Source organism: Hippopotamus amphibius, chromosome 3, assembly GCF_030028045.1.
Source record: "Hippopotamus amphibius kiboko isolate mHipAmp2 chromosome 3, mHipAmp2.hap2, whole genome shotgun sequence".
NCBI classification, from domain to species: Eukaryota; Metazoa; Chordata; class Mammalia; order Artiodactyla; family Hippopotamidae; genus Hippopotamus; species Hippopotamus amphibius.
In genome coordinates this window covers 162,956,684-162,982,032 of record NC_080188.1, presented here as the reverse complement: position 1 = coordinate 162,982,032, position 25,349 = coordinate 162,956,684, and the positions used below count along the sequence as shown (strand labels likewise).

At 40.9% G+C, this 25,349-nt stretch overlaps 1 protein-coding gene across 7 annotated transcripts in view; it reads left to right on the top strand.

Annotated features, from left to right (window-relative positions):
* Positions 1-25,349, top strand: part of PTPN14 (protein tyrosine phosphatase non-receptor type 14) — a 176,936-nt gene that overhangs the window by 98,799 nt on the left and 52,788 nt on the right. For all 7 annotated transcript variants that reach the window (XM_057725913.1, XM_057725912.1, XM_057725916.1 and 4 more), the window contains 2 exons: positions 17,867-17,964; positions 21,482-21,549. In XM_057725913.1, coding sequence (XP_057581896.1) covers positions 17,867-17,964; positions 21,482-21,549 — 166 coding nt within the window. The remainder of the gene's footprint in view (positions 1-17,866; positions 17,965-21,481; positions 21,550-25,349) is intronic.

Here is a 25,349-nt window from a genome sequence, read left to right as displayed (position 1 = left end):
CCTTTACAGAAATACAAAGCAGAAGATTTGGGAGCGGGCGACAAGGGAGAGGAAGAAGAGGAATAAGAATCATGAGAAAAAGAGTGAATCCATTACTATATCAAAGACAACCCCCTTCAAACTTAAAAAAAATTATATCAGATGTTTGAAGTGTTTTGATGAACTTGTAATAGTAAAATATAGTCTGGGTATAATTTTTTTAAGCAACAGTTAAATCCATTTCCCCCAAATTTATTTCTTAAAATGCAGTCCGTCAGTGTTCTAAAAAGGAGGGGTGTTTATCTGAAAATTTTAGTTTCGTTGCTCAGGTCAAAAATCTTGTAGTCATCTTTGAATTCGCTCTTTTTCTCATACACCTGTAGCCAGCCTTCAGAATACGTCCAGAGTCTACTTCCTCCCAAGCCTACAGCTGCTGCTCTAGCTCAGTCCACGGTCATTTCTCGTGACTGCTCTCCCTGCATCTACCCTTGCCCCTTACAGTCCAGAGTCTACCCAGCAGCTGGTACCGTCCTTTTAAACGTACGTCAGTTTATGCAGCATCTTTGCTCAGCTCCTTCCACTGATTTGCCATCTTCCTTAGAGTAGTCAGAATCCTGACATTTTGCCCTTAGCAGCCCTTCACGATCTATACCACTGCCTGTCTTTCACCTGTCTCTTCCTACGGTTCGACCGCTTGCTCACTCTTAGCTATGCTGGCTGCCTCGCCTTTTTGAACACCTCACCATGCACTTTCTTGCAAGCCTTTGTACTGGCTGTTCATCTGCTTGGAATGAGAGCATCCTGCCCCCACCCCCTCCAGTATCCACATGGCTAGCGCCTCATTTCTTTCAGATCTCTGCTCACAGTTCATCCTATCAGAGAGAACTTTCTTGACCACCTCCATGCTGTTACTCTCTGTACCTCTTATCTGATTTTATCTCAGTGAACGTATTTATTTCATTAATCATGGCCTGTCATTCCCCACCAGAATGTAACCTACATGAACAAGAGCAGGAATGGGGACGTTTTAGCCACTGCCCTGTCCTAACTGCTGAGAACCACTCTTGGCATGTAGTAGGTGCTCACGAAGTTTTGTTGACTGGATCAGTACATAATTTAATATATTTATTTGTACATTTCTAATATTTTACCAGTAAATTGTGTCTACGTTGGCTTTATGTATGAATAAAAGTGTTATAAGAGGTCAAGAAGTCATTGTAGTGATAGAATTTGATGACTTTTATTATGATTACTCACTGGTGAATTTTGTACTGGTTTCGTGAACATATTAACAAAATATAGGAAGCCATATATTTTCTGCAGTCATAATTTTTTAGGAGAAGCCCACCGAGTTTTTTTTTTTTTTTTTTTCCAAATATTTATTTATTTGGCTGTGTCGGGTCTTAGTTGCAGCATGTGGGATCCTCATTGAGGTGTGTGGGCTTCTCTCTAGTCAGGATCCTTCATTGCGGTGTGCTGGCTTCTCTCTAGTTGTGGCGCACGTGCTCAGTAGTTATAGCACGTGGACTCCAGAGTGTGTGGGCTCAGTAGTTGGTGGCGTGCGGGCTTAGTTGCCTTGCAGCATGTGGGAATCTCCCGCCAGGGATCGACCCCTTATCCCTTACATTGCAAGCCAGATTCTTAACCACTGGACCACCAGGGAAGTCCCCCACTGAGCTTTTTGTAGTGGAAGTTTCAGTACCTACTTAGTACTTTTCTATAGGAATCCTGTCCTTTGAACGTGGCCTCAGGCCCAGCGCAGCTACTGACTCTCTGGAACTGGCACCCTTCTCGGTTTTGTGCACCTAGGTTTTTGGTTCCTAGAGGAACATTTGATGTATTTTTATTCTGCTTTCTAATGAGATAATTTAAAATTCTTAAACAGAATGAAAATGAGAAATGTGTTTCTAGCAGCCTTCTGCATGAAACGGAAGAAGTGAGGAATGAGGAATTTTCTTTGATGTGGGAATTACAGTTCTTTGCTTGACAGTCCCCCTCCCCTGTGCCCGTACCTAAACAGAGAGCTTCTTTCCACCTGTGTATAGTTCGTTGTCACTTTGGGTCATCATTTTCTTTTCTAGGAAATTAAAATTCCTACCTTAAAGTTTCCTAGGTATTGGGGGTTGTGTAGAGACGGGGGCAGTTAGTAAACTGAAACTCTAACAGAAGGAAGGACATCTAAAATTGTTTCAAAATTGCATTCAACACATGGAGTATCTAGTCCTTTAATTCTAGAGCCCCAGAAGGGATTTGAAAGGAAGAATTGTAGAGAGACATTTTCATGCCTGAAAATATCAAGGACAATTTTGGCAGAAAGCATAACATAGGAAGATGCTAGATTCTTGGGCAATGAGATGTCTGCTGGTTTGGTATTTTATTTTTGGCAGTTGTTGTCACATTTGATATTCTCAGCTGCTTTTGAAGATTTGGCAAAAGAAAAGTAGTATTCATTTCCAGCAGTAAAAATTCAGTAAGTGGTCAGTGGATGCATGTCATAATGTGTTTACAACCTTCTGTAGTTTTTTTCTTCCTTCCAATTTTTCCTTTGAGGATTATGCACCAGACTTATAGAAAATATAGACTGTGCCGGTTTACTAAGCAGGTGCAATGTTGTCATGAAAGAGCACTTGACTATAAGGTCAGAAGTCTTGGCAAGTCACCTTGCCTTTATGAGTCTCCACTTCCTCATGGGTAAAAGGGAAATTGTAGTGACTGTCTTAAAAGGTGGTTGTGAATATGAAGTGACATGTTGCATTACACATGGAAACACTTGGAAAACAACTCTGCAAATGGAAAGCACTGTTATTGTTAAGGGTTATTTGAACCTTCTGATTTCTTTTTTTTTTAAATAAATTTATTTACTGGCTCTGTTGGGTCTTTGTTGCTGCACTTGGGCTTTCTTTAGTTGTGGTGAGCAGGGGCTGCTCTTCATTGCAGTGCGCGGGCTTCTCATTGCAGTGGCTTCTCTTGTTGCGGAGCACGGGCTCTAGGTGCACAGACTTTAGTAGTTGTGGCATTTGGGCTCAATAGTTGTGGCTCATGGGCTCTAGAGTGCAGGCTCAGCAGTTGTGGTGCACGGGCTTAGTTGCTCCATAGCATGTGGGATCTTCCCGGACTAGGGATCGAACCCATTTCCCCTACATTGGCAGGAGGATTCTTAACCACTGCGCCACCAGGGAAGTCCCCTGATATCTTAACATCTAGAGAAATTGATGAAAATTTTATTAATTTTCATTGGATGAAAAGAGAATTCAACCCTTCCATAGGTTTCGATGCACATGTGGTGTGTTTTTATTATTTCTTTCAGAGAATGCTAGGAACAATGTAAACTTTCTTTAGCTTGTCTGTGATTAGCTGGCTTTTAAGTAAGGCCACATCAGGTATGGCTGGCATGATGTCTCGATCTAATGTAGAGGTACTGTGAAGACCTGCTTTATGCTAGATGTTGAGATGAAATACAAAGATGTACAAAATAAGCTTATACGGTAGCCACGGAGGCAGAAATAAATCCCCATAATTAAACACACTGCCTTCATTAGGCATGTTAGAGTTACCCAATGCTGTGGGAACACAGAGGATGGAATGAATTACTCCAATTTGGTGGCCAGGGAAAGACTTTATTATGCAATACCTGGAGAATAGGTGATTTGGGGGTTTTGTTTTGCTACTGAGTCTAGTGTTCTTTTATGCCCACTATTTGGGTGGCTGACTTCCAAAAAAGCGTTCTATTTTACCCACTGGACTTCTCTGAGTCAGTAAATGATCATAGTGTTTTTTGTGCAGTTATCATGTCTGGGATCGTCTGTTGGGTCTGTGAATCATTGAATGAGGAGGGGTGGTCCCTGCCCTCAGAGTACTTATGGCTTAATAGAGATGGATAAGCCTGTCATCATTCAAAATACATAAAGTCTGTGATTTTGAAGTGCTGTGATTGGGGAAAAGTTGAACATGATGTCATTGGCCAAATAGAAAGTAGGGTGAGGTGGGCACGATAGGTCCACAGAATGGAAATTTCAATCATCCATCAGGATTTCAATGTATCTCCTATATTTCTGACCTCTAATCAGAAATAGCAGCTGTTTTGCTATTTCTGAAGACTATCCCAGCTGCTTGTGTGGTTTTTTTTTTCTTCTGTCAGTGTTTTTAAATATGCTTTTTTTATATACATTTTTTTAAAAAAGTTTATTTTTTGGCCACGTTGGGTCTTCGTTGCTGCACGTGGGCTTTCTCTCGTTGTGGAGAACGGGGGCTACTCTTTGTTGCGGTGCACGGGCTTCTCATTGTGGTGGCTTCTCTTGTTGTGGAACACGGATTCTAGATATGTGGGTGTTAGTAGTTGCAGCACATGGGCTCTAGAGCACAGGCTCAGTAGTTGTGTCTCACGGGCTCTAGAGCACAGGCTCAATAGTTGTGGCTCATGGGCTCTAGAGCACAGGCTCAGTAGTTGTGTCTCACGGGCTCTAGAGCACAGGCTCAGTAGTTGTGTCTCACGGGCTCTAGAGCACAGGCTCAATAGTTGTGGCTCATGGGCTTGTTGCTCTGCAGCATGTGAAATCTTCCCAGACTAGGGATTGAACCCTTGTCTCCTGCATTGGCAAACGGATTCTTAATCACTGTGCCACCAGGGAGGTCCTTAAATATACTTTTAATATGGGTCACTCTGTTAGGTCTCAGACATTTCCAAGCTGTGAGTATAAGGAAATGTGCATTTAGTGACTAAGAGAGCATGGGATACGTGGGCACCTGCAGAGTTTAAGCACTAAAGCCTGAAGCCTTAGTGATGAAAAATATTTAAAACGTAATCGGTCAATAGGTAAAAACAGCAGCTAGAGTGTAAAATTAGACTTGGCTAGCTCTTAGGGACAAAACGGGGTGGGGTCATGGTTTCGATGACAGAGATACCGGGGGGGGGGGGGGGTGGGGGGGGGTGGGGAGGATGCAATTGGTACTGATCACACAGAGTTCTGAGCTATCAGAGCGCAGAGACAGGGCTAGCAGAAGTCAGGAAGGATTCTCAGCCCATCACTGTGAACAGAGAAAACCTCACAGTCAATGGCAGATTAATCCCTTCCAACACTTACTCTTAACTAGAGGTCCCCACAGCTGGAGAGTGTTCCCTTGGCTTGCTTGTTACTTGCCTTTTGGTCAATATAGACTCTTCGGTTGTTTCTTTTCTTTTTTTTCTTTTTTTAAGCTCTGTGTTGGAATATAATTGCTTTACACTCTTGTGCCAGGTTTTGCTGTACACCAAAGTGAATCAGTTGTATTTAGACATATATCCCCATATCCCCTCCCTCCCGTGACTTCCTCTCACTCTCCCTATTCCAGCCTTTTAAGTCATCACCTATCATTGAGTTGATCTCCCTATGTTATACAGCAGTTTCCCACTAGCTATCTATTTTACAGTTGGTAGTGTATATATGTCAGTGCTACTCTCTCACTTCATCCCACCTTCCCCTTCGCCCCCCATCCCCTCAACCCCGTGTCCTCCAGTCCATTCTCTGCATCTGCATCCTTATTCTTGCCCTGTCACTAGGTTCATCAGTGCCATTTTTTTAGATTCCATATATATGAGTTAGCATACAGTATTTGTTTTTCTTTCTGGCTTACTTCGTTATGTTGTTTCTTGAGTCCATTGGATATGTGAGAGTTGGCTAGACGGGCACATATCATTTATAAGAATTGAAGATGGCCTCCTCTTCATGCTATCCTGCTTTGATAGTAGGAAACTGGGTTGAAGACGATAGAATCCTAGTACCCAGTGGTGTCTCCATTCATCTCTGTCTGTACTGAGTTTCCTGGTCACCAGTAATAATCAGATACCCTGTGGGTCTAACCTTATGACTTAATATAGGCTGGGAATTTCTATTTTTATCATATTTTCTCTGGATATATAACTAATTAATGATGTTCATTCCATCATTCATTCATTCATTCATCAAACATTTATTAAGCCCTTAGTATTTCCTCCTCATTTCTGGGGCATTACCTCATTGACAGAAGAACTGGCTTTGCTTGGCAGCTGCTGAGTGATGGGAATTGTAGGAGCTACCTTTAATTAGGGATTCCATCTCTGACTAGCATATCTGTCCTCCCCCACTGCAACCACTGAGAAGGGTACATATAGTATGTGCCCTTTTCAGACTGGCTTCTTTCATTGAGTGACATGCATTTAAGGTTCCTCCATGTCTTTTCATGGCTTAATAGCCTAGCCACAGAGATGATCCTCTTGCCTCCTGTTCATTGATTTTTATTTTCTCCTTCAGCCCAGGCATATTGCTAAAGACAATACTGCACTTCCATCTGCCAACTCACCAAAATTTTAAGAATATTATGCAAACTTTTTAGCCACAAACCTGGCTCTTTACCAGGAAGACAAACCTTGGGCAGGTGACTCACCCAGTTTCCAAGTGTAATTTAAGTGTGCTTTTCCCACAGTGGAGCTGTAGGTAATGTTATGAACACCTGATTTTGAGGGCGGGCAGGTGTGTAGTTTGAGCTGATGAGTCAAGATGTATTGATTCCTGGAGTAAGAGGGGCCACGGCTCCTGTTTTACAGCAGCGGTGTGGAGGAGTCGTTCACATGTGTAGAGCGCTGATTCGAATGGGTCATGTTCCTCCTTGACGTGTGCTGATTTTGCCACCACGAGGGTTTACTTCCTGCTGTTGTTGGTCATAGACTGCGATTCATCCCCAAGTTCCTTCTTCGCTGCTTGGTAGCTCAGAAAGCAGTGTAAATAATTTACAAGGAAACAAATGGTTCACACGCTAAAGGAGTGTTTCGTTGTCGTTGAGTCTTTTTTTTTTTTTTTTAAGCATTTTAGGTTTATAACAAAATTGAGGGAAAGGTACTGAGATTTCCCATATACCCTTGACCCCAGCACCTACACAGCCTCCCGCACTGTCAATATTACTCACCAGAATTTTTACTGCAGAAGACGTGCATGGACACATCATAATCACTGCAAATCCCATGGTTTACCTTAGGGTTCACTTCTGATGTTGTGCATTCTGTGGGTTTGGACAAGTGTATAATGACATGTATCCATCATTTTATTATCATATAGAATATTTTCACTGCCCTGAGAATCTGGGTGCTTTGCCTATTCATTCTCCTCCTGCAGCTACTGACCTTTTTACTGTCTCCATAGTTTTGCCTTTTCCAGGATGTCATATCATTGGAATCATACAGTATTTCACCTTTTCAGACTGACTTCTTTCACTTAGTGGTATACATTTAAGTTTCCTCTATGTGTTTTTATGGCTCGATAGCTCATTTCTTTTTAGCCCTGAATGATATTCTAATATCTGGATGTACCACAGTTTATTTATTCATTCACCTACTGAAGGACATCGTGGTTTCTTCCAAATTTTGGAAATTATGAGTAAAACTGCTATAAACATCTGTGTGCAGGTTTTTGTGTGGACATAAGTTTTCAGTTCCTTTGGGTAGATACCAAGGGGCGCTATTGTTGGATTGTATGGTAAGAGTATGTTTAGTTTTGTAAGAAACCACCAAACTGTCTTTCAAGGTGGCTGTGCCATTTTTCCTTCCCCCAGCAATGAATGAAGAGTGTTAGTTTTTCCATATCCTTGCCAGCATTTGGTGTTGTCAGTGTTGTGGATTTTGGCCATTTTGATAGGTATGCAATAGTATCTCATTGTTTTAATTTGTGTTTCTCTGATGACTTGTGATGTAGAGCATCTTTTCATGTGTTTATTTGCCATCTGTATATCTTCTTTGATGAGGTGTCTGTTAAGGTCTTTGGCCTGTTTTTTTTAATTGGGTTATTTGCTTTCTTATTATTGAGTTTTAAGAGTTCTTTATATGTTTTGGATCAGACCTCTATCAGATGTGTCTTTTGTAAATATTTTCTCCCAGTCTATGGCTTGCCTTATAATTCTCTTGATATTGCCTGTTACAGAGCAGAGGTTTTTAAATTTAATGAAGTCCAGTTTATCAATTATTTCTTTCATGAATTTATGTCTTTGTTGTATCTAAAAAGCCATTGTCATAACCGAGGTCGTGTAGATTTTCTCCTGTGTGATTATATTCTAGGATTTTTATGGTTTTGCATTTTGCATTTAGGTCCATCATTCATTTTGAGTTAATTTTTGTGAAAGGTGTAAAGTCTGTGTCTAGATTCATTTCTTTGCATTTAGATTCACAATTGTTCCAGCACCATTTGATGAAGAAGCTATCTTTGTTCCATACTATTGCCTTTGTTCCTTTGTCAAAGATTAGTTGACTGTATTTATGTGGGTCTGTATCTGAGCTCTTTATTCTGTCCCATTGATCTATTTGTCTTTTCTTTTGCCAATACCACGATGTCTTGATTACTATAACTTTATAGTAAATCTTGAAGTCGGATAGTATCATTTCTTCAACTTGATTCTTCTCCTTCAACATTGTGGGTATTCTAGGTCTTTGAAGGAATATTTTTTCCCTTTGGGTAAAAACAGATATGTGGTGGGTTACGTTTCTGAAACTTCTAGATGCCTCTTTCATACCATAGAAATAACATCTCATAATCTTTCTATGAGGTGACTAGTCTCGCTTCCTCCCTCTATCTTTGTTTCTCTGTCAGTATTTCATCTACTCAGAAACATTTATTGAGTGTCTACTTGACACCAATCCGTGGTCTGTGTGGAGTGGGAGAGGTGCTGACAACAGTGCAGGGGACACCTGGGTGGAGTGCTTTCAGAGCTGGGAAAGGGGTTCATTAACTGATTGAGAGGATTTGGGAAGCTTTTACGAAAGGAGATACATTTCAACAGAGCTTTGAAGGATGAGTAGATGATTGTCCAAATAGAGGAGGATGGGCAAGGGCATTCGGACAGAGGAAACAGTAAACTTATTACAACTCAAATATAATATATGGTGTGTGGTGAGACATGAAACTAGAAAGAAACTAGTTTTGAGTGGATCATGAAGAGTCTGGTGTGCTGTATCAGGAGTTTGAACTTTTTCCTGATTAGGGTTATTGGATAATTTGTTTTGTGTAGATAAAATTCACATACATAATATTCACTATTTTAACCGTGTTAAAGTGTACAATTTAGTGGGTTTTGCTATATATGCAAAGTTGTGCAACCGTTACCACTGTCTAATTTCAGAACATTAGCAGTCTTCCCGCCTCCCCTTGTCTCCCAGCCTCTGGCAACCACTACTTTCTTCTTTCTGTCTCTATGGATTTGCCTTTTCTCAAACATTTCATATGAATGGAATCATAAAATATGTGGCCTTTTGTGTCTTGAGTTACTTCACTTTCAGAGTTCATCTGTGTTGTAGCAATGTATCAATACCTTGCTCCTTTCTATGGCTAAATAATATTCCATTGTATGGATAGACCACATTTTGTTTATCCATTCATAAGCTGATGGACGTTTGGATTGTTTCCTCTTCTTTGTTATTATGAATGTTGTTACTCTTCATGTACAAGTTTGCTTGTGAACACATATTCTCAGTTCTCTTGGGTACATACCTAGGAATGGAATTGCTGGGTCAAATGGTAACTCCATATTTAACTTTTGAGGAACTGCTGAACTCTTCCAAGTCGTTGGAGATTTTTAAGCCAGAGCAAAACAGACCAGGCTCTGTTTTAACATCCCACACTTGAGGACAGTGTTTTCTTTTGAGGCTGGGTATTTCTCCTGCTGTTGCCTTGTTTTCCTTGTTCAGGGTATCACAGTCTACCACAGTGAAACCCATTTGACTCTTTAAAATTCCATCGGTGTGATTGCTGTAGAGGAATCTCTACCCAGTAGAGTAGAATGGGACAGGAAGAAGTGCTGTCATGGTATTCATGCTTCTCTCTAGCATGTATTGTAGAGAATGAGGTTTTCTATTTTAAAGAGAACCCCTGATTAAATGATAGGCTGTTATTAGGGAGTTTATTGTACGCATAAACTGTACTTGGATTCCCTGTAATTTGTTATAATTAATGCAAGAGTTCAAGAGCAGAAGGCAAGGATCAGGTTGTGGCATGCTTTTCTCTTTTGCAACACCTGGCTATTATTGGCCTTTTTTCACTAGCAGTTAAGGCCTGTGTGTGTTTGTGTGCATTTAAACAAACATTATCCTTTTTAGGAAAGAATTGCAATCCTTTGACTCACTGAAACTTAAGGAGTCTCAGTAAGAAGTTAGGTGTCTCTGGCAGAATAGGATATTGACCGATGAATGTTGGAAACCTCTGGAGTTGAAGTTCTGCTGAGGCAATCTTGTCTGTATGTGTTTGAGTGTGTGCACATTTGTATTTTCAGCTACGCACGTGTGTTGGCTTGTGGTGTGCAAGAAGAAAAACTTTCCCTTTTAAGGTTCTCTTTGTCGAGTTATGGTTTTAGCCTTTTCCTTTCTTTTTTTCCTCCCTGTTGGTTTACTTCAGTTTTGCATAGTTGTGGGAATGTTGACTTTGTCAACTGCTTGATGATGCGGAGTTTTAAATGACTGTCAACTTGAACATTCATTAAATAGAAAAGATTTTAGATAGTGCATGCCTCAGGTACCAAACACATGATTATATCTGAATAATCACAAACTGAAATCTTCTCGGGGGCTTTGAGGACAGAGGGGCTGAGGGAGGGAAGCCTTCAGGTTTGTCTGGTTCCATGTCCAAGTATGTACTGTCTATCTGGTCCTGGCAGATGGAGAGCGAGGTGGGCCACCCTGTCTATTATCTGGATTTACAGCTGTGAACACCCTTTGGAATGACTGGAATGTGCAGTTTCTCTCTTGTTGGTACGTCCCTCAATCTAAGAGTTAAAATTATGCTCTTTGCCATCCTGCATCCCAGAATTCTAGGACAGCCTGTCCCCACCCCCCTCCTTTTTGTCTTTTATAGTAGAAAGCTTGTACATTTATTTCTTATTTGCCCAATATAATGCCAGCCAGAAAGCAATGCGAGCATTTTAGTACCTACTGCACTGTCTTGCGAGAACTGGGTTTTGAGTACATTTTAGCAAGATTTTTCTGATATTGCTGATTGTAAAGGGAGTTTTCTAGTGAGGAAAGGACAGTTTAAGTCTTACCTTTTTCTTAATAATAACAATGACAAAACAATCTGGTTTCTCTCTCTGGTTCTCCCACCCCAGGAGTTTTATGGAAAAGCTTCACAGACTGAGGAGTTTAAGGATGGTACTGAAATGTCCCCTCTCCGTAGACTGTCACATCCCTACTAAGCATACACATGGGAAGAGATAAGCTGGTTTGACTGATCTTGAACTGCAGAGGAGGGAAAGGCAGATATAGCTGTCTGACAGTAGCAGTGACACTGCAGGTCCGTAGTTAGAGCGTACAGAGTGCTTCCAGTGACCTGTTTTTAACTACGAAAGAGCGTTTTCTTTCTGCTTGGGCAGTGGGGGTAAAAGACATCAATGCATGCGTGGTATGTGCTGATCAGACAACTTCAAGTGTTATTGATACCTTAGTAGAGTGAAGTCTGTGTAACTTCACTAACAGAGTGAAGTCTGGGGAACTTTCAAAGATCCATCCATAATATAGAAGTATCTTTATTCAAAGCAAGGCAGTAAAGTCTGTGATACTGATGATGAACTGCTGTTTACTTTTTAAAAAAATGTCGCACTTGGAAACAAATACATTTAAGGTCCCAGTTTGCACCTGCTTCTGGATATAGTCTCTCCATCTAGGTAGGAGCCTAACTGGAGACCCCGATCTCTAGATTTTACTTTTATCCTTCTGTGCATCTTATGAGGTTGTCAGTGACTAGTTAGAATGCGTAGCTCAGTCTCCTTTCCCTTCCTTCTGCCTCCAGGGGAGGAAAGTGAAATATCCCAGAGGCTGCTGCTGGGAGAAAAAAACAGATCTGAATAATAACAGGCCAAAGTATGAAACATGTCATGTCATATGTTTTGACAGAAAAGCTTCTATGCCAGTGTTTGTCTCATATGCTGTGGCACAGATGAAGGAAGGAGGGCAGTTTAGTTATCGGAGCCCTTCCTTAGAAGCACTGGGATGATGAAAAGCACCCGGCAGTGGTGTTTGTATTTTCATTTCATTTTTAGACTTCAGTGAAATTGATGACTTGCCTACCGTGGCTGGGAATCCGACCCCACACTCATCATCTCTGTGGCTGCCATGTAGAAAAGGAGCTCCAAGCTCTGGTATGTGTGGTTCTGCCTTCAAGGAGCAGTGTTACCTTGGGCAGGTCTTTCTCCTCCCTCAGCAGAGTTTCCTTCTCTAGAATTAAAAGAGCTGGATTTTTGAAATGCTTCCCTTATTAAATAGCTTAGGCTAAGTCATGCTGCAGCAGTACATAACCTCCAGCTGTTTGTGGCTTTCAAAACCAAAGGCTTGTTTCTTGCCACCTTACATGTCCACTGTGTCCACTGCCTCCTTTCCCTAGGACTCAGGCTAACCAAGTAGCAGTGATACCTGGACACTGCAGGTCTCAGGGCAGAGGGAAGCAGAGCTGGGAACCTGGCACAGGCTAGGAAATCTTCTGCTTGGGATTGGCACGTGTCACTTCCTCCTCCATTTCATTGACCCCAAAGCTAGTTGCAGAGTTAATTCGGTAGGTGACTGTGACCCTCTGGGAGGGGGAGGCCCCACGGAGAGTGGCAACAGACATTCAGAACAGTGACAGTGGCCTCCCACCCTCCTGTCTCCACCACCCTGTGATTTAGGCTGAGGAGTTAAGCCCTTGGGTAGAAGTACAACCAAAACCACATCTTAAAGCTTTCAGATTTTCGTGGCTATTCTTTATTTGAGGCATTTCTGCTGAACTGGACTTGGAATGAATATTTCACTTGTGAGGGGTGGGAGGAATATTTTAAAAGCAGCACGTACTCGGCCTCTGGGTTCTCTCGCCTTATTTGTGGTTCTGTGGCGGTAGAGTCCATACTTTCCAGAATACTGCGTGGAATTTCTGAATCTGAGAAGTATTAACAGACCTGCAAGTGCAATATACTTGCATAAGTGCTTAAAGTTCTCATATATAAATTAAAATAAGAGATGAACGATCTTAGCAGTCCATCTGTAAACATTGAGGATAATGTTATGAGGTGTGATTTTGAGAGAGTCCTTTGATACCACTGGCAGAAGTACTGAATGCTTTACTGATTTAACTCAGTGTGGCATTTGTTTAAACTTTCTTTTCAAAATCTTAGGGGGAAGAAGGAACATGGAAAAGTCACGTATTTTCTTGAGTTTGAATAGAAATATTCCAGAGAGATGAGACCGCTAGGGATGGGTTTGTAGTGTCTGTCAGTTTCCAGGTGTGATGTTTATAGCACCGATTATCAGGAAGCCTTTGCTGCTTCACCCAGAGAAACCTGCATTCAATCCACAAATTACTCTCTGGAGATTCAAAACAAAACAAAAAAACTTTGAAAATAGAAATGTTACCCTTATTCAACAAGCATAATTATGTTCACCAATTCTTAGAGGGAGAATGAAATCTTCACCTAAAACCATTCATTGGACCTCAGCAGTAAGATGGACTATTTCCAGGTTTTTGAATATAAAAAATATTTAAAAGTTTTCCTTGTGGGTTTTGGGTTTCAAACAGGATCCCTTTGGAAAGTTGGCAAATACTTAATTTCCTGGCACAAGGATTGTTTTTTTTTTTCCTTTTTTTTTCTTTTCCCCTCCACCCAAAGCTATGACAGGGTGGGGTGGAGTATACTTTCATGAAATTGCATGTTTCCAAAATAGGATTCGCTGTTATGTTTTACTGCTGTTAGAATTGAAGCTCTAATCAAAATTAAGCAAAAACCAAGCATTCTGGAAATAGAATTTCAGCTCATATTCTCCAATTTGGTCTTCATATAGGATAGAATTATTATATCTTATAAAAGTGCCTTTTGAGCAGAAATGTAGCAAACAATCAATTAACAAAGCAGTTCAGATTCCATTCCCGTTTCTGTGATCTCGTGTAGTAATATCCAGTCTCAAATGGCAGTCGCACCATATCATTAACACTGTGCAGATTCTCTTGGAGTCTGGATGGCTTCCAGGAAAGAGCACTGCATTCTTCAGTTCCTTGGTTTTGCTTCCCAGTACAAGCCTACATTTAACCTAAATGACCAGAAACAATCCTGGTGTTCCTTGCTAGTGGATTGGGATTCTCTGTTGCCTAGTGTGGGATGGATCTGCAATAGAAGCTGTTCATACATTTTATAGAAGTCATAGTTGTGGATGAAAGTTGGGATCAGCGGGGTAAGAGAACTATAACCGTTGTTTTGCTGGGTGCTGTCAATTATATTTCCTAAGGTCCCAGCTGATCATTTTCATCTTCCAGGTGACATGTAAAAGGCTCTAGCTGTGGCAGATAATGCTAGCATAACACCTTTTAAAATGCTTTACTCATTGGTTCTCTTTTATATATATATAAATTTATTTATTTGGCTGTGTTGGTTCTTTGTTGCTGCATGCAGGCTTTCTCTAGTTGAAGCTGCTCTTCGTTGTGGAGCATGGGCTCTCGGTGCGTGGGCTTCAGTAGTTGCAGCACACAGCCTCAGTAGTTGTGGTGCATGGGCTTAGTTGCTCCGCAGCACATGGGAATCTTCCTGGCCCAGGGATGGAACCCGTGTCCCCTGTGATTCTTAACCACTGCACCACCAGGAAAGTCCCTACTCATTGCATCGTAAACATTAAACCCTTAATAGTGCCCTGGAGAGAGAACCATGACAGCAGTGGCCCGAGAGATGATGAGCATCCCTACAGGGCAGAGACTGTCTTAGACTTCTCTAGGATGTCCTCAGCATCTAACCGACTTAGACGTACTGGAAGTACTTGATGAGTATGTATTAATATCTGTGTGTCTCCTGGGCTTGGAGAGTAGATAGTGAGTCGAAACCACTTGATATAGGTAGGAGTGAATGTATGTAGAAGAGTTTCAAACATTGAATGAATAGGAGGAGTAGGCAAATTTTACCATCCTTTCCCACCTTGAAATTGCATACTCTGGCTTGTTTGGGTTTTTGGGTTTTGTGCGTGTTGTTCTTGCTGTCTTTTTGAGAATCCCATGGTACCTTTCTTCAATAAACGTGAACATTCCTTCCTGTCCTGAGATTCTGTTTTTGAGTTCTTTGGTTGTTTTGTTTATTTGTTTTTGAATATCCTTCAACTTTTCTGAGGAAAGACGCAGCGGAGTCCTCTGGCTATAGGATGAAGTGAACACTTTTCCTCATCCCTCTTTTTTTCTTATTCCCCCAATTTTAAAAGTTTGGTCTTCAGGTTCTAAATGAGTCTCCTTCAGAGTGCTATGTGCTTTCACAGTGAACTCCTGGCACGTGAAGATTCTTTGGTGACTGAGGACTCCCTTGCTTGCCTGAGTTTCCATAGGAAGGGGTTCTCCTGTCTGAGAACGGGTCCGGTGATAAACATAAAAGATCTTCCACGAAAGGCTCCCAGGCAATTCCTAAAATCTTTTGAAGGAAAAGTTACCTCACAGGAATGAGTGGACTTTTTACTGTTTCCTGGAGAACTGGCCCAGAGGCACAAGACAGGTGCCAGAGGAGGACCAAGAACCTGGCTGGGAACCGGGAAAGAGCGTGGCAGCGGGGGCTGAGCAAACACCTTGAAGGAAGGGTGGCGGACACAACAGAAAACATGTGCTGTGGCCTCTCATGAGAGGAAAGCTTCTGAAGCCTGTGTTTCCCTCTTAGTTCGGGTTTCACTGAGCTTTCTCCCAGGAGATGAACTCATAGTGTGAATCATTAGGTTATGTTTTTAGGCATAAATCTGTTATTTAAGTGAGGCTCTAAAAGCCCTGAGCTTTGCTTGTAGTTGATAGGGTACACATTCCTTGAAGCAAAGGTGCTAGCATAAAGCATTCTCGTAGGCGCTCTCGGTTTGCTGAGGGAAAGCATGGGACGTGCGCTACTTGACACGTGGCATGTGCAGACCGGCTGTCTCTTTCCGCTTGGAGCGGGAGACATGCAGGCACACGGCAGGCACGTGGGTCATGGGGATGGATGTGGCCACAGTTCTGTGGTGGTAACTCACCTTTGTGTGAAACGTTTGAAAACCATGCCCGGGCTTGGGGACTTGACCTTAGTGAATAGGGAAAAAAAGGAAGCCAGAGGGTAACATGTGGCACATTTTAACTGTAGCAATTCAGATTTATTTAAGTCTTCAATACTTCAGTTCACTCTCATGCTGTTTCTTTTAATTCATGTACACTTATTGCTTCCAAATGTTTTCATTTACTCTGATTCTCTCCAATGAAGAGGCCGGTCATGACTTCTCCTTTTCCCTCCATTGTATATTATTGCCAGAAAGTCTCTCAACAAAGAATCACACACACACACACAGATGGTGCCTTCAACTTCACAGGATTTTTAAAAGTATCCTGTCTAGTATTTGCTCCAAATTGTGCACTTTTGGAGACAGCAGACCTGCCACTTCATTACCAGCAAAAGACTTTTCATCGCCAGTTCTTATATGTAACCTCTGTTCCTATTTGTTGAGATTTAGAATCCATGATGCTTCTAACCAGTATAATGACTAGGTGAGGGCAGGGCAGTGTCCACTGAGCTCAGAGTGGTCAGTGGACACTGAGGTTTTCTACACATACCAGGGACTTGTCTCTGAAAAGCAGCAAAGATACTTGTTATGTACATTAATTGATTTAGTCAACTGATGTTGACAGGAAGTGAAATTATTGATTCAATAGTGGACCCTGTAAAATGATTTTGAATATTTCAGGTGAAAGATAGAATGGTAGTAGGAAAAATAGGTGGGTTTTCTATTAAATATAAAGTTTGACTAAAAATAAATCTTTAGATAACTCCGAGTGTTGGTCCTTGTAATTTGAGTATGGGTTTTCCCACCAGAGACAGACATGGTTGTCTTTACCCTGTCCCGTAGACCCAAGAGGAGAGAAGTAGAGACTATTTTGTAGAGCCTGATTCTTCTTCTCAGATAGTGGTTAGATAAACATGTGTTGATGTCCATGATATCAAGGTGGAGGCAGCAATAGTTAGCTCTCAGGGCTGATTGCCTCTCTCCAAGAGAGCTGGGCTTTGGGTCACTCCTGAGTTCTCTTGATTGACATGCCAAAGTTTTGAAGAAGTACAGAGCTATGGTTACCAGGAGCAAAAAGGTTGTTAGCATTTTCCAAGAATTAATGCCTAAAAAGTGTGACTGTTCTAGGGGTAGCTATGCTTTAAGAGTACGGCCAAAGGAAGTGGAATCCTGGGATGTAAAGGTTTGGAGTGAGGAGATTTCTAAATGCTTAGGTAATTCTAAGTGCGATTTTATTGGCAAGGAAACAATAACCCTGTATTAGCTTCTAGAACAGTGGTTTAATCTGAGGTTGATGTTGTGTATGAGCACATTCTGTCTGTCTGTACTTTGCTACTTTGAAGATGTTCTTTGGGTTGGAAGGCTCAGTATTAGATTTGATTAGATTTTTGAGTCACAGACGGGGAGGGTGAGGCTGGCTTTGAAAAGCGTTATCATGTCCATTAGCAGAATTCTAAATGATTTGTCTTCTACCCTCCCAAACCTTGGGGTTTAAAAAGTGGTGTGTTTCCAGAATTTTTTCAGGAACGCACACCGCTGAGTATGGCTTTGGCAGCTGTGTTGTTGTGGGTGTCCAGGTGTGAAAGAGCGTTTTCATTCCTGGTCTCTTGTTGTGAAGAGCTGGTCCTTATCAGTAGTTCATCCTGCTGGCTGACAATGAAATGATGTGATGAGAACACTCTCACACTCAGAGTGAACGGGACGTGGCACCTGCCACATCAAACAAAGATAAACACAGGCAGAGGTCACTTTCCATCTTTTATAGACCTGACCTTTATCGACATCACCTGTGTATCCTGCTGTGTACACAAAATTTCACATCTAGAGGCATCGATGTCGTGGGAATGTATTCCAAGTATGTGTTTTAAAGGTTATTTGTTCTTCTGTTTCCATGAACAGATATCAGTATTACCTGCAAGTCAAAAAAGACGTGCTTGAAGGGCGGTTGCGGTGTACGTTGGAACAGGTGATCCGGCTGGCGGGCTTAGCTGTGCAAGGTAAGAGTGGGGACCAGTGTGTGACAGTCCGTCTTCTATTGGATGCTGGTATTGCTGGCCTCTTAGAGGGAAAATTTAAATTTACTTAAACGATCCCTTAGTAACTCTTGCATTTCATTTCGAGGTATCTTACACTAAACATGCAGAGGTAGTGTTTTTGGAGGCAGGATGGTGGATTTCTCAGAACTGTTGCAAACTTTCATTTTATTTGAAGAAATAGCTTTCATCCTGCCTCTAATTAAAACTACATTGCAGGTTCTGTGGAATATTTTCTTGGAATTTTTTCACTGCCCAATGGGGTCATATTTTGTGGCTTGATGCTATGACTGTGTGACTTTCACATCAGTTTCAAGTGTGAGCGCTTAAAACATTATAGTATAATTTATTCTGACACAGTTAAAGAGAGAAATTTAAAACGCAAGATTGTAATGTAAAATAACAAATGTGTATTAGAGTAAATTTATCTTTCAACCTATCCTAGTTAGATTGACCAGACAGCTATATTTTATCTTCTCTAAATTGTTACACATATTTGTAATTTTTTTACACATATTTATACATTATTCTTCATTGAGTGGTAGCTTCATTGTCTTTAGTCATGTTAAAAACAAGAAGGTAAAAGTATAATTTTTTAAGAGAAACATTTCCCTTACAGTCATGATTTTCTTTAAAACCAGTTACCATCCAAATGTAAGCCTGCCAGCCATTGAGTCCTTACTGTGTGGACTGTTGCTGCAGACGCTGCGAACTGAACTGTCCATCTCAAACTCTGCACTGAAGTTAAACCTTTTGGATTCTAAAATATCTAAAGAGGCAGCCTTTCCTTGGTAACTTTCATTCCTGGGGTATTAGCGGGTTAGCGATTTTTGTTGGACATACAATTCCTAGTAGTTAGCTTCTCCTGTTACCCTGTGCGTTGGGAGTATGCAAAATATGTTGTATTTCATTTGTTCTCCTAAAGACTGGAAGGGGAAGGAGTCATGCCCAGAACGATATAACAGAACCATCCGTGGTTATAACTGAAAAATCATTACAACAGTGGAGAAGACACCCTTAATGGGAAGAAGAGAGAGAAGACCCAGTGGGTCTCTCATCTTCAGATTGGCTCTTTCTCCTTTAAAATGCTTCCTTTTCACTTTACTTACTCTCTTTTTTCTCTCTCACTCTTCAATCATTGGGTTCCTGGATACTGGAGGACCCTAGTGATAGATTTCAGGTTGAAGGAAGTTGGTGAACTTACCCTGGGTTCCCTTTTCCTTGGTTCCTTGAAGCTTGCTGTTCAGTCTGATGAAACCTCCTCCAGCTATGATATTTGTAAATTTTTCTGTGAACTCTTATTGGGCAGTTAGACCAACAGAAATATAAGTTGTGATGATACATGGTAACAGATGACTGACCTTGGAAATAGGCAGAACTTGTGGTCTTTGGTGCTCCTGAATGCCTCACCTGGTAATTAGTTATGTGCTGAGGTTGTAGCTGCATCTTTTCCTTCTTGGTAACATCTTTAACTGTCCTTCTGTGTGGATCCCCTTACTCTATATCTCTTGTTACCTTACAGATACCTGAATCCATTTCTACCTGATGCTAAACATTTTTCATGAAATTAAAATTTCATGCTGTTTTGATTTTTTTTTGAGAGCAAGTAGGATTAAAAGCAAGACGTTTATAGATTTATTTTTTTATTTTTTAAGCTCTTTATTTGAATATAATTGCTTTACACTCTTGTACCAGCTTTTGAGGTACACCAAAGTGAATCAGCTGTATTTATACACATATCCCCATATCCCCTCCCTCCCGCTACTCCCTCCCACCCTCCCTGTCCTGGCCCTCTAAGTCATCACCTGTCATCGAGTTGATCTCCCTTTGTTATACAGAAACTCCCCACTAGCTATCTATTTTACATGTGGTAGTGTATCTATGTCTAAGCTACTCTCTCACTTCGTCCCAGCTTCCCCTTTGCCCCCCCACCCCCCAGCCCCATGTCCTCCAGTCCATTCCCTGCATCTGCATCCTTATTCTTACCCTGTCACTGGGTTCATCAGTACCATTTTTTTTAGGTTCCATATATATGAGTTAGCATACATGTACTTGTTTTTCTCTTTCTGGCTTACTTCACTCTGTATGACAGACTCTAGGTCTATCTACCTCATTACATATAGCTGCATTTCATTCCTTTTTATGGCTTAGTAATATTCCATTGTATATATGAGCCACATCTTCTTTATCCATTCATCTGTTGATGGGCATTTAGGTTGCTTCCATGTCCTGGCTATTGTAAATAGTGCTGCAATGAACATTATGGTGCATGTTTCTTTTCAGATTATGGTTTTCTCTGGGTATATGCCCAGGAGTGGGATTGCTGGGTCATATGGTAGTTCTAGTTTTAGTTTTTTAAGGAATCTCCAAACTGTTTTCCATAGTGGCTGTACCAGCTTGCATTCCCACCAACAGTGCAGGAGAGTTCCCTTTTCTCCACACCCTCTCCAGCATTTATTGTTTCTAGATGTTTTGATGATGGCCATTTTGACCAGTGTGAGGTGATACCTTGTTGTGGCTTTGACTTGCATTTCTCTATAATGATTAGTGATGTTGAGCATCTTTTCATGTGTGTGTTGGCCATCTGCATGTCTTCTTTGGAGAAATGTCTAATTAGGTCTTCTCGCAATTTGTGGATTGGGTTATTTGCTTTTTTGGTATCAAGCTGCATGAGCTGCTTATATATTTCGGAGATTAATCCTTTGTCAGTTGCTTCATTGCAAGTATTTTCTCCCATTCTGAGGGTTGTCTTCTAGTCTTGTTTATGGTTTCTTTCACTGTGCAAAAGCTTTTAAGTTTCATTAGGTTCCATTTGTTTATTCTTGATTTTATTTCTATCATTTTAAGAGGTGGGTCAAAAAGGATCTTGCTTTGATGTATGTCTAAGAGTGTTCTGCCTATGTTTTCCTCTAGGAGTTTTATAGTGAAGATGTTTATAGATTTATGGTAAAGGCTCGCTGTATTCATTTTACATATGCTCAGACTTAACAATTGTGAGATGAAAACAGGACAAAACAGAATTTGGGGCATCTTGTAACATGTGGAATTGTTTAGGAGGTGTGAAAATTTGCAAGGTTGCTTGCCAAGGGTTATTTACAGTGGGGATTTCCAGCTGCAAAATGTATGAAGAGATGCAGATGGGCTTGGCTCTTCAGTTCTCTAAATTAACCTTGAGTTAAAAAGTTCCCTTGGCAGATATTCTTAAGATATGTGTTGGTGCATATTTCACAAAAAGATAAATATAGGTTTGTTTTAAATCTTTAAAACAGCTTAATAACCACTTTCAAATTTCCCCTTTCTTTCTAGAAAATTGTGTAGCGGTGCTCATGTGCTGATACTTACATTGTTGCTATATAAAAGTGGTAATAATTTTAAACCCATCTTGTCTCTGTTTTTATTTAACAATAATGCAGAAATACGATGAAGTGGGAAGAATAAATGTCATTTAATAAAGAGTAACCCCCTTCCTTTTTTTTTCCAGCTGATTTTGGAGACTATAATCAGTTTGATTCTCAAGATTTCCTCAGAGAATATGTGCTGTTTCCTATGGTAAGTGTAATTTCCGTTTTCTTAATTACTTTTTAACCTTCTTTGGATGTTTCATTATTTTCTTTGATAATCTCAGAGGAATTTACACACACATTCCCTGGAGAGGATGTCCCTGCATTTATAAAGTAGACAAGTCTTGTAAGACACTGAAACAAGTAAAGATGCCTCTTCCCACCTCACAGAGATGCTTCCCTGCGCCTGCCTCACACACGGGCCTCCAGCACTCTGTTCCCTCTTCCTTTCTGAGCACAACTGGGTCCCATCCCAGAGCCTTTGCGCTGTGCTTCCTCTGCCTGGAATGCTCGGCCCCAGGTCTTCCTATGACTCATCATTCAGGTCTTGATTCAAATATCACCTCGTCAGAGAAGCCTTCCTTTTCCTTGACCACCTATATGATACACTCCAACCATCCAGCACTTCCTGCTAAACCACCTTTTATGTGTGTGCTTCAGAGCTCTTTCCGTATCTGAACACGTTCATTCTTTCATTTTATTGTCAGGTAGAACATCAGCTCTTGGGTCCTTACGCAGGGACCCTCTCTGTCTCGTCCACAGTTGTCTGGCATATAATTTGCAGTCATGAAAGTTTGTTGAATGCATCCATGAAGTAAGATGTCCATTCCTGGGTTAAATTAGGGATGAGACTAAGTTTTTATTCCTGGAGTATTTTTTGTTTGCTTTTTGGTAGCCTTGGAGTAATTGAGAAGAGTTTTCAAAAAGTTAAAACATTTGAAAAGTCATTTTAGGGAAAAGCGATACCCACTCCAACATTCTGGCTCTGATTTTAGAAATCACAATCATTCACCACTTTTTTTGTTCAAAGCACTGACCCTGAGGGATGAAGTTGTATAAGAAATGGTGCTTGTTCTCAGGGAGACAGCAGAGTGGCTAAGTCAGTAGAAAGTTTACAGAATTCGAACACAAAGCCAAGTGTAATAAAGTATGATTGGGATTTTATGTGGGGACATGTTACCTGTGTTTGGGGGTTGGGGGGAGGTTAAAATGGTGTGTGAGCTGCATCTTAAAGGATGGGCAGCATTGCAGAAGCAGAGAGGAGGGGAGCAAGGGATGCTCTAGACAGAGGGAGGAGGAGCAGAAGCGAGGCAGCATGCGTGACTGGGTAGGAGTCAGCTGGCCAGTCTGATGGCCGCTCGTGGGTACAGAGAGGAATGGCAGCAGAGAAGCTGAAACATCTGAGGAATTAGAACGTGTGGTCTCCATCCAGGGGTTCGCAGACCCCACACTTTGAGAACCACTGGATTAGAGCAATGAGACTGTGGGAGGACATCAGATAAGAATCTGTGTGTTCTCAGCAAGATATGGGACTTAGGTGTTGGCAGTGAGGATAAAAACAAAAAAGCAATACAAGAGATATTTTGGAAGTATAGTGGGCAGACCTTGGCATCTAATCTACTGTGGCATATGGGAGAAAGTAGAGTGTCTGGTGACAAAGGTTTTAAGTTTCGAGAGACTGGGATAAGTAAGGCTGTAGTTATTATCTATATGTCAGTGCATGAGATGAATCTAAATTGGTTCAAAACTAAATTTTTAAAAAAAATTTTATACAATTCTTAAAGGTTACTTTCCATTTACAATTATTACAAAATTTTGACTCTATTCCCTGTGTTGTACACTGCATCCTCGAGCCGATCTTATATCCAATAATTTGTACCTTTCACTCCCCTCCCCCTCCCCCCTCCCTACCAGTAACCATCAATGTGTTCTTTATATCTGTGAATCTGCTTCTTTTTGTTATATTCACTAGTTTGTTGTATATTTTTAGATTCCACATATAAGTAATATCATACAGTATCTATCTTTCTCTGACTTGTCTCACTTAGCATAATACCCTCCAAGTTCATCAGTGTTTTTGCAAATGGCAATATTTCATTCTTTTTTATGACTGAGTAGTATTCCATTGTGTGTGTGTGTATATGTATGAAGGTAGGTATATTTGTGTGTATGTATGTATGTATCTATCTATATATGTAGCACACATCTTCTTTATCCATTCATCTGTTGATGGACGCTTAGGTTGTTTCCATAGCTTGTCAGTCGTAAACATTGCTGCTGTGAACACTGGGGTGCATGTATCTTTTAGAAGTAGTGTTTTTATTTTTTCCAGATATATATCCAGGAGTGGTATTGCTGGGTCATATTGTAGCTCTATTTTTAGTTTTTTGAGGAGCCTCCATACTGTTTTCCACAGTTACTGCACCAATTTACATTCCCACCAACAGTATGTAAGAGTTCCCTTTTCTCTAAATTGGTCCAAAACTTAACCTTATTCTTCTAGGTTAGGGAAATACTGCAAGATCTCTAACTTTTTATGAATAGCTCTATGCTTATTCTCCTTCTCACCAAGAGAGCAGCAGTATTATTTGCTGGGCCTGCTGTTTTTTATGCCTTATTAATTCTACGATTAAATTAACCTTTATTCAAAGAGATTAGCATATTACTTAGAAGTTCTTGATAGGACTTAGTGTCAATATCTCTAATATCTCAGAAGCTCACTCAAAAGTCAGGATGTTTTCCGGTGTGCTTGGTGGGAGGAAAGTGAAGGTGATACCTTAGAATTTTAGAGAGTGTGCTTGTTTGTGTTAAATAGATACAATGAATTGGGTTCAGGATTTTTCACAATTTCTTTCTTTCTTTTTTTCTTTTTTCTTTTCTCTCATTAAAGGTCTTTATCACATAGCCTTTAGGCAGAGAGCAGGAGAATTTTCAAAGGTGATATCCAACATGAGATGTATGAGTTTGTAGGTGGTAAAATGCCCTGACAGGTTAAAGTACTGTGAAGCAGTAAAGGAGTTATTTTGTGTATCATATCATTTTCAGAGTCAGACTGTGTCTCCACTTGGCTCTAAGCAAATCAGATATGAAAACAGCATAGACCTCATTCAGTCTCACCATGGACAGACAAATATTGATGTTGTTGTTCTTGGATCTAAAACTTCCCTCTTTGGGATAGTAGCTACTAGTGATGGGTGGCTATTTACATTCAAATCGAAATTAATGAATGTTAAATAAAATGTATAATGTAGTTCCTCAGTTGCATTAGCTCCATTTAAAAAATGCTCAGTAGCCACATGTGGCTCCTGGCTATGGTACTGGAAAGCTTGGATATAGAACATTTCTATCATTCCAGAAAGTCTTGTTGGACTGTGCTGAGGATGATGTGGCAGAAGCTGATGTCAGTGTGCATATCTGAATTGTGAATATTCCTAGGCTTTTGCCATGGGTTGTGTATCCTCTCCCCCGCCCCCGCCCCTGACCCCTGTTGTATCCTGGATACGCTGTGTCCTGTGGTCCGGAGGTTTAGAGTATAGGGGTCAGATCCTGGCTGTGCCACTTACTGGCTGTACAAACTTGGACAAGTTATTTAACCAGAGCCTCCATTTCCTCATCTAAAGATGAGGATAACAAGCCTAATCTGATTGTGAGGATAAAAGGAGAGAAAGCATGTAAAGTCAATTTGGCACATGGAAACTTCTCAGTAATTGTTTTGTTTGTTTGTTTGCTTTTTTATAAATTTATTTATTTTATTCATTTATTTTATTGTCCGTGTTGGGTCTTTTTTTCTGTGCGTGGGCTTTCTTTAGTTATGGTGAGTGGGGGCTACTCTTCGTTGTGGTGCGCGGGCTCCTCATTGCCGTGGCTTCTCTTGTTGCAGGGCACGGGCTCTAGGCGCGTGGGCTTCAGTAGTTGCAGTACATGGGCTCAATAGTTGTGGCTCATGGGCTCTAAAGCACAGGCTCAGTAGTTGTGGCGCATGGGCTTAATTGCTCCATGGCATGTGGG